Below are 10,580 nucleotides of genomic sequence, written 5' to 3'. Positions count from 1 at the left end.
TGCTACTGTTAAACAAGGTCCTGTAGTCTCAGCTAAACAAAGAGGTATGCTGGTAGAAGAAATTACAAAGGCAGAAATTAAACAAGCTCTTTGGAAAAATAGCAGGGGATAAAGCACCTAGGCCAGATGGCTATGGGAGCCATTTTTCAAAGATTATTGGGAGATAATTAAGGAAGATCTTGAAGCAGGAGTAATGGAATTCTTTAAGTCAGGAAAGATATTGAAAGCATGGAATAGCACAGTACTGACACTAGTTCCAAAATCAGATCATGCAGACACAATTACTAATTACAGACCCATAACTTGTTGTAATACCATTTATAAGGTGGTGTCAAAGATGTTAACAAATAGGCTGAAGCAAATCCTACCAGAAATCATATCTCCAAACCAAAGTGCTTTTGTGGCAGGTAGAACAATTGTCCAAAATATCTTAATTTGCCAAGATTTGGTAAGACTTTATAACAGAAAACAGACTACTAGTAGCTACATGATCAAAATAGACTTAAGGAAAACCTATTGCACAATAGAATGGGAGTTTGTAGTAGAGATGTTGCATGGGTTAGAATTTCCACAACAATTCATCAAATGGACTATGAAGTGCATGACTACAGTGCAGTATACAATAACAATCAATGGAGGACTGTATGGGAATATAAAAGGGGAAAGAGGACTTAGGCAAGGGGACCCAATATCCCCATTGCTATTTGTCATATGCATGGAATATTTCACTATAATAATGAATGTAGTAGCACAGCATGAGGGATTTGGGTATCACACTAAGTGTAAGAGTCTGAAATTGAACCATTTATATTTTGCAGATAATGTACTGTTATTCAGTATTGGGGATTTCCAATCAGTGCTTCTTTTATTGTGGGAACTGAAAACATTCTCTGGTACCTCAGGCCTAACTACAAATGCCAGCAAGTCAAACATCTTCAGTGTTAATATGCCATCACAAAGTCAGAAGGATTTGATGGAAATGATAGGATATCAGAAAGGGAGCCTACCATTTAGGTATCTTGGAGTGCCTATATCAGCTAAGAGAATATCTAAAATGGATTGTGAGGTACTTATGGACAAGATAGCAGTTAGAATTAAAAGTTGGAGTACACAACATCTATCTTATGCAGGGAGAGTACAACTAGTCAATTCAGTACTACTACACCTACATAGCTATTGGTCAACCATTTTCTTACTACCAAAACAAGTGCTTAAGGGAATAATAGCTATGTGCAGGAATTTCATATAGGATGGGAAAGTAGTCACACACAAGCTACCAATAGTGGCATGAGACTTAGTGTGTAGGACTAAACATGAAGGAGGACTGGGGATAACTGACATAATAAAATGGAATGAAGCTGCAATTGCTAAATGTATATGGAATATTGCTCAAAAACTGACAATCTATAGGTGAAATGGATCAACAATGTCTACCTAAAGGAGAAGAACTGGTGGCAGTACAAATGCCCCAATGATGCTTGCTGGTATTGGAAGAAAATCAGCATGATCAGAGAGATGTTTGCTCCTGGATTTAATCAAAATAATTAGATAAGTGCCAATGGACAATACACAATTAAGGAAGGTTACCTATGGAGAATGGGAGAAAAGGAAGGCTGGCCATGGAGAAGATGGGTGTGGAACAGATTGAACCAACCTAAGCACAACTTTATTTGCTGACTCACTATGCACCAAAGATTGCTGACAAAGGCCAGATTATACCATATGGGCATAAGTCAAGATGATAGATGCCCAATATGTGGAACACAAGAGGAGACCATCCAACATCTTTTCTTTGAATGTGCATTCTCCAAACAATGCTTACATGAGGTGTTGAATTGGATGAGCATAGGACTACAACTGACAGATATAGCAGGGATTTGGAAGAGAATGACCAGGCTAATCAAAGGGAAGAGATGCAGGGAAGTTGTCATTGCTATACTGGCTGCCCTGGTATACTGGATATGGAAGGCTAGAAACAATGCTATATGGGACCTCAGAATATCCACCACTGCATACACGCTGAGCTAGATTAAGCAAGAGTGTAGATTGAGGAAGATTACAACTTGAGTAGCAGAACAAGTGTTAAAGAAAGAGACTGGATTGAGAAACTGCTGCAGAGCTAGAAGGCGAGATAGATAGAGTTATTAGTGTTTGACGAAATAGCAAAATGTATAGGTAAAGTATATATACAGAAAGAGATATGAGAAAATGAAAGAAGAAAGCATGTAATAGATCAGAGGTGAAGAATTAATAAAAAAAAATTGCTTCACAAAAAAATCTATTTTATAAATGACAAGGTAAGTCGTCAAGATTTTAGATGATTTCAGTGTTGGAAAATTTGAATGACTTATAAGTGTCCAAGTTCTTTGAATATTAATCTTCCTCTTTTCTCACTTCTCTCCCTTTCTCTTACTCCTCGGAGCTCTCATGTGTCAGCGTTCAAATCTGAACAGTACACACACGTAGGATGACAATGGGGCGGTTCGCGTGCGGTACGGGACGGGCGGAGCGGAATGGGCGGGGCGGGTTACACCAATTTTTTTATTAAATAAAAAATAAAAAATTAGACGGGACGGGGCGGGTTGGGAAATCCAATCTGAGACACATGTCTTAAACTAGAACCTTATTACCTTATGCGTCTCTCCGATTCTCTATCCACAAATAAAGCTAGTTGAAGAATAAGTAATATGTTTTCAAAAAGTTCTTAGACTAACTGTTATTGGATTAGTAAAAATATCAAAGTTAAATTTTGATTAGTTAACCAACGAGCCTTGTTTTAGTTAAATGAACTTCCACGTTCTAGAATTTGTGAAGATATAAAAATAAATAGTTTATTTATAAAATTTTAAAATATTTTACCACAAACCAAAATTGACGATGCGGAAAGATAAAATAGTAATTTAATTTTTTTTATTCTTGCTAAGCTTTATCTATAAATATCTCATCTGGAAGTCAAACTACAAGCTAGAAAAATGGCTAATAAAAAAATTAAGTACTATTGTAAAAATAAAAAAATTATTTTAAAAATATTAAGCGGGCGGGTCGGCACGGGGTATGTCGAAAACATACAAAGTGTTGCGCGGGGCAGGGTGGGTGAAGGCTCAACCCTCCCGCACCCCCTGCCATCCCTACACACATGTTAATGGCCTATGCTTTTGCTTTTCTTTTTGATAACTTAGTGTAACAGAACTAGGTATTGGAAAATAGTTCATATGTTATTCCATGAAGCAATCTGTATGTATACATGTACAGAGAATCCTAGTTACGGAAAGAATAAAAAAAAGGAAAATCCTATAGATCTCCTATCTAATCCTTATAATCATGCTATCATGTATTACACAAGGATTATGAGTACAATCATTCTTTATCCCCCCCTCGTCCCTTCCCCTCCTAAGTTGGAGCATAGATATTGACCATGCACAACTTGTTACAAAGGTAATCCACTGTAATTCCATTCAATGTCTTGGTGAACAAATCAAGTAGTTCTCTCTTGTCTTCACGTAGCTAGTGAAAATCAAGTTTTCCTGAATCTTCTCACAAATAAAATGATAGTCAACCTCAATATTTCCATTTCTTTCATGATACACTAAATTTGAGGCAATATGAAGAGCAACTTGATTATCCCACCAGAGTTTTACTTGTGTGTGATGTTTCAACTCAATTTCAGTTATTAGATAATGTATCCATATAATCTCAGACATAGATTGTGATATAGCTTTATACTCGGATTCTACATTGGATCAAGATACAATATTTTGCGTCTTACTCCTCCATGATACCAGCTTCCCTCCAATAAAGATACAATAACATATAGTAGATCTTCTATCAATTTTACATCCAGCCCAGTCAGCATCTGCAAAACACTCAACACGAGTATGTCGGTAATTGTTATACAATATTCCAAGTCCAAGAGCTCCTTCCGAGTAACATAAAATATGTTCTAAAGCTTCCCAATGTTCGACCGTAGGTGCGACATAAATTGACTAACAATGATCACAACAAAAGAAATATCTGGACGAGTCACGGTGAGATAGTTCAACTTCCCAACTAATCTCTTATATCTCTTTGGATCATCGAAAGAATCGCCATAATCTTTAATAAAATGTACATTAGGAACCATTTGAGTACTTCAGGGTTTGGCAACCAACTTTCAGGTTTTTGCAAGTAGATCAATAAGATATTTTCTCTAAGATAGAAGAATTCATTTCTTGCTTATATTCACTTCTACTCCTAAAAAGTATTTCAACTGGCCAAATCATTCTTATGAGACTTAATATGCAAGAAAGACTTGAGGGAATAGATCTCCGCATTGTCACTTCTTGTAATAATAATGTCATCAACATATACAACAAGAAGAATAATGTCAGCTGTTGATTACGGATAAAAGACCGACTGATCATACTTGCTCATTTTTAGCCCAAATTCCTAAACTACCTCACTGAACTTGCCAAACCAAGCTCGAGGATTCTGTTTCAAGCCATACAAGGACTTTTTCGAATGGCAAACTTTTTCATACCCTCCCTGAGCAAAAGAATTGAGTGGTTGCTCCATATATACTTTTTCCTAATGATAACCATGAAGGAATGCATTCTTTATGTAAAGGACAATTTTCGGAAGCAACTAGAAAAATAAATAAGCGGATAGAAGTGAATTTGGCAACCGAGGAGAAGGTATCAAAATAATCCACCCCATAAGTTTTTAGCATACTCTTTAGCCACATGTCTAGCCATAAGTCTTGCCATGCAACCATCTAGATTAACTCTAATTGTGAAGACCCACAAACATCCCACTGGTTTCTTTCCTTCGGGTAAGTCCACCAAATTTCCCGTGAGATGATCCTCTAAGGCATGTATTTTCTCAAGTATTGCATCCGACTATCCAGGACGATTCAAAGCTTTATTTACTATTTTAGGTATTGAGATAAAGTGCAGAGAGGCAATCATAGATCTAGACATAGTGGATAGGCGGTCATAGGAAACAAAATTAGCAATGAAATATGTGAATTTTCAAGTACCAAGACCAATAGAAAGGTCAAGGTTTTATGAAGGATCAAACAGAGGAAGATCTTAGTAGACTTGAACAATTCTTGCTAATATAGTTGGAGCAAGTGTTGAAGGCACAATAGCAGATTGGTGCTCAATAGAAGAACTAGGAGATTGAAGAATATCATCTGATTGTTCTGTCAAAGCACGGGTAACCTGATAGACTAACCATTCATTTTCCTCCCCACCTCCCCGATTTATAAAAATGAGAGGTGCATAGAAAAATGTTGTAGTCTCTAAAAATTCCACTTCAAGTGCATCTAAACACCTTAGATTCCGCCGATAAATATGAGAATAACCTAGGAAAACACACTTCAGTGCATTGGGGATCCAACTTGGTAACAGATGGTCGAACATAGCATGTGCATCCAAACACCTTAGGTTTCACCTGAAATAATGACTTGTTTGGAAAAAGAACATTGTAAGGCACATTATTACTAAGCACTATAGATGGCACGCGACTAATTAGAAAAAAGTCATAGAGACCTCACTAGCCCAGAAATATTTAGGAACCTTCATTTGGAACAAAGGTGCTCGAGATGTCTTAAGTATATGCCTATTCTTCCTCTCAGCAACTCCATTTTTAGAGGATGTATCAATACGTGAAGATTCACATTTATCATTTTATCTCATGTACGACTTTCAGATATTTTACCACAAACCAAAATTGACGATACAGAAGGAAAAAATTGTAATTTAAACTTTTTTAATCTCTTTGAGCGTTATCTAAATATCTCATTTGGAAATCAAACAATAGGCTAGAAAACGGGCTAACAAAAATAATTAAGTACTATTGTAAAAATAGCAAAATTATTTTTTTTTAAAATTAAGAAGGGCAGGGCAGGTTGATGCGGGGCCGGGCAGGACAGGTTAAAAATATACAAAAGTGCTATGGGAGGCGGGGAAGGTGAAAGCTCAATTGGTCCCCACACCCCCTCCCCACTGCCATACCTAAGCAAATGTTAATGGCCTATGCTCTTGCTTTTCTTTTTGATAACTTAGTGTAACAGAACAAGGTATGGGAAAATAATTCATATGTTATTCCATGAAGGAATTTGTATACATACATGTACAGAGAATACAAGTTATGAAAAGAATCAAGAAAAGAAAAATACTATAGATATCCGATCAAATCCCTACAATCATGATATCATGTATATTACAAGGAATATGACTCTATTCACTCTTAGATCTTCTATCAAATCCCTATAATCATGTTATCATGTATAATAATAGGATTATGACTGCATTCATTCTTTAACAGAAATCAAGTGAGTCGAGTACGATTCAAAATTCGATGGCAGGGTTCAAGCATGTGGTGTGCGCCTAACTCTTATAGTAAATATTACGCTCTTATCACAAGATCAAAGCTTGGGGCATGATCTTTACTTGTCTCACCATTCTTTGTTTATAGACTAACGATAATGCTTAAATAAAACCTATTTGGAGTCATAAAGTCATCAAAGAAATTACGCTAGCGTTTAGCCATAGATTCTCAAATTTATTTTAAAAAATCTGATTTCGGTGAAGTTTGGTTTGAAGATGAAAATATGTTTGGACATAATTTTGCAAAAGATACTTCACTTTTTTTTTTGTTGAAAAAGCATGAAATGTGATCTATACCCTTAAATTTTAAAAACTATCAAAATACTCAATAACTCTGAAGAAAATTCATACAAATCAAGCGAAAAAAATCTAAAAATAAATTCATACAAAACAAGCGAAAAAAATCTGAAGAATATTTATACAAACATTAGCAGATTTTAATAAATTACCTTCAAATTTTGTCTTTGTGTTGGATTGCCACAGATTGGCACAACAACTTTGGCGAAGGTTTTCTTCTATTTATAGAGAATGGCAAAGTCGCGTGAGTTTAATGAGGAAAAAGTAGGTAGATATGGATTAGTTGGGTCATAATAATAAAAAATAGATTTTTTATAAAATTAAAAAGTTTGGGGTAATTTTTGAACTTTTTTAAAAAACGAAACGGTATTATTTTGGGCCAAAAACATCTCTTGATATGGTTTTGGGATTTGAAAATTTGCCAAAATATGAATAAAATCTATTATCAAAATAGGTATTTGTCAAAAAAAATTTAGAAAATATTTGGCAAATCTATGGCCAAACGGGGGGCTAAGTGTATGATTATGATTTTATATAGAATCACCAAAGATATTCTTTTCTTTAACTTCTACTTTCTCATATTCTAATATTTCGTTTCAAGAATATGAGGATCACTTGAGCGACATTATTTTATTTGCACTTAGACTTTTGTCACCTTTTAATTAATAACTGTATTATGGCAAGAAAATATGAGTAGATATGTGGGCTCAGTAGCATCACACCTGAACATGGTTTCTAAGTTTTAACACCACACCACTTAGTGTTGCTCCTTTTTATCGATAGAGTATACTATTTGATGGATGAAACCGGAAAAAGGAAAAAAAATCGTCAAGGCCGATTAGCGGTTACTATATACTATGTGACTTGGTTCTCTTAAAGGTGGATTTTCGTGCTCATTCCATACCCAAAACCCAGAAACCTCTCGAACTCTATATGAGAAAAGGATAGCAGATGAAAATTAAAACCAAACCAAAATCAACAGCAGAATGAGAATCAAAATTGGCAAAACCAAAATCCTCTTTACCATTACCTTCACTGTCAGAAAAAGAATTTCCTCTTTTGTCGGGAATCCACACGCACAACAAGCAACGATACTGCTACAATCGCTATACATGTGTTTTCGTTTTATTTTTTGCGACTTTGTATTGCGATGCAGATCGAGAATTTAGTATGCATTCTGTTTTCTCTCTTCTTTTTTCTCAGGTTAGTTTCTAAATTTGCGATTGTTATTCTGTGTTACAATTTAGGTTATTTAATGTTTCTCTAGTTAGGCTTTTTTTTTTTGGAAAAGTAAAAAATTCTCTCTCTTTGAAAAAGCTTGTTGTCCTAGACCCCCAAATATCTGAATACATTTAGGTGATATTGCGTCCAAATCTAAAAAGGCTTGTTTTCATTTCTTTTCCCTTCAATTTTTGTAAAAACTATTTCTCAACCAAACATCGAGAAAGGAAAAAAAATTCAATCTATGCAAAAACTTAAAATTTTTTGTTTTGGTTATTTGGTTGACATACACCTTTTTGGAGGAAAAAAAAGAAATTGGTTCAAACTCTTCTTTATTTTTGAAGATTGTTTGTTGAAGAGACCTAAAGAAATTCTATCGAAAAGTCTTGTACTTGAATAAGAGTTTGCTTGATGGGTCTACAAGCTTATGCAATACAATAAGCTCACGGGCTGGACCAACCCAGCCTCCGTCAAATCTCATGAGCCACATGCTTAGTTGGGTTGGGTTTAAAAGCATCATTTTTAAATGGTCTCCAAAAATCTTCCCCCAACCCTATTAAACCAAGGGCTGATCTAGGCTAGATTGGGTCGGCCCAACGGGCCAAGCCCATATTGATGACTCGATACCTACCCCCACTCACCATTCACATGTAGTCTCCTTCACCAGCGACGGTATTATAACATCTTTTTCATTTTAGGTTTTACCTTGTTCTCTCCAGTTTTTAGCCATCAAATATTCGAGACGAAACCAGTAATTACCTCACTTGTGAGAACCATGTGGACTTCCGAATTGTCATGCAAATCAGAACTAGTGGTATTTCACTGTTTTTAACTCTGCCAAAATTGATTTCTCATCTAAAATTTGAAGAACTGAAGCGAAGTTTGAACCATACCTAAAATTTTGAGTTTGAAAGCCAGACTCCAATTTGAGATTTGAGATTAATCCGAAATGGGTATTGTTGGTTTTCTTGAAAACATCATTGAATGTTGGTTTGTCGAACTAATGAGTCACATTCGGAGACTTGTTAGAAGCTTGAGTTTTTAAATAAAAAATAAATATCGATTTCAAGAACATAGTTCGAGTTGGATATTGAATTTTGGGCTATTATTTTTGCTTAACACTTATATGCCACCTAATTGCAATGTATATGTGTGAACTATGCTTATGTGTAATTTTTTTTCCTTTTTAATGGGTTCATAATTTTGCCTATCCTAAATATATCCGGATTATTACAAAGATTGATATGAAGTAGAACTCGTAAAAAGAAGTTCGTGTATGGACATTGTTTGCAATAAATTTGTACAAAAAAATAAAACAGCAATCACAAATAATAGTAAAGAAAAAATAATTTTATTGATAAACATTGTGTGGTACAACTCTATTTTTTCCTTGATTCTTCCCTCTAATTTGTTATCCGTAATTTGAAGGCCTTAGCGATTTTTTTCTCGAACGTAGGATGATCTGCATCTCCTTGATGTATTTGATGATCAAGAAGCATGTAACATCATTCCATTTGGATATTGAATGTTACTAGAACTTTGAGCAATATATATTTGACATGACTTTCATTTCTTAATGAATATTCCAAAAATTTTATGGAATTATGGAGATCGTATATTTGATCTTGTGCATATTTCGAGAGTTTTTGAAGGACAAACGCAATCTTATTTTTAGGCATAAATTAGGGTTATAGCGGAGTAGCCCCCAATTTATCCTAATGGGCTCAGGACCAAATAAGTATTGTCTAATTTTTAAATAGTATACTTGAGAATGACTATTTATGCACTTATCCCGATAGTATTGGGTTCAAGCCCATGAAGAGAAAGCAAGACAAAACAAATGTGTTGCATGGTCACTTTGACCTATCCAACATTAATTAACATTAGAATATGAATCTGGATTAATGTACTGGGGAAATTATATACTATAGCCGCTCTAAAAAATAACAAGAAGCACATAATATATAGCATATTTAAGAATGACTATTTGTGCACTTACTCCGATATTATTGAGTTCAAACCCATGTAAAGCAAGTGTAACGATCCGACTGATCGTTTTGCCTTTTCGGACCCTGTTTCCCTAAATAAAACTTCTCACACTTGCTTCAGCTAATTTACGACTTGCGGGGGCGGTTTGTTCGGGAATTGGAAGAGTTTTGAGTGAAATATGTCCATTTGATTCTTTAGGATTCCCTTAAAAGACTAAGTTTGACTTTGGTCAATATTTTGAGAAAACGGACCCGGATTCGTGATTTGACGATCTCGAAGAGTCCGTGGGAAAATATGGGACCTGGACGTATGCCCGGAATCGAATTCCGAGGTCCTTAGCTCGAGTAATGAATTTTTATTAAAAATTGTTAATATAAAGTTTTAAGGATTTAAAGAAACTAAGTAATGATTGATTTCATGGGTATCGGGCTCGTATATTGGTTCCGAAGCCTGGTAAAGTTCCGAAATATCATTTAAGGCTTGTCCGTAAAATTTGGTGTCAATCCGAGTAATTTAAGGGCGTTTTGGCCCATTAGAGGAAAATTAAGAACTTGAAGTTCACAAGTTTGATTCATTTGGTTTTAGGGGGGATGATTCCAAGATTTAGCATTATTTCGGGTGTTCCAAAGGTTTGAGTAGGCCCGCCTCGTGATTTCATACTTGTCAGTATGTTTGGGTGGGCCCGGAAGCCCCGAGCGTCAATCG

At 35.3% G+C, this 10,580-nt stretch overlaps 1 protein-coding gene across 1 annotated transcript; it reads left to right on the top strand.

Annotated features, from left to right (window-relative positions):
• The first annotated feature begins 1,683 nt into the window (after positions 1 to 1,683).
• Positions 1,684 to 2,028, top strand: LOC142182327 (uncharacterized). The gene has a single exon (XM_075256579.1). The coding sequence runs from the start codon at positions 1,684 to 1,686 to the stop codon at positions 2,026 to 2,028; it is 345 nt and encodes a 114-aa protein (XP_075112680.1).
• The last annotated feature ends 8,552 nt before the right edge of the window (positions 2,029 to 10,580 follow it).

Source organism: Nicotiana tabacum, chromosome 6, assembly GCF_000715075.1.
Source record: "Nicotiana tabacum cultivar K326 chromosome 6, ASM71507v2, whole genome shotgun sequence".
NCBI classification, from domain to species: Eukaryota; Viridiplantae; Streptophyta; class Magnoliopsida; order Solanales; family Solanaceae; genus Nicotiana; species Nicotiana tabacum.
The sequence above is the reverse complement of the archived record's forward strand: the minus strand, read 5'-3'. Positions and strand labels throughout refer to the sequence as shown.

Bases quoted from the DNA above. Each gene is read 5' to 3' on its own strand.
- LOC142182327 (XM_075256579.1), top strand. From the start codon at position 1,684: ATGCACCAAAGATTGCTGACAAAGGCCAGATTATACCATATGGGCATA.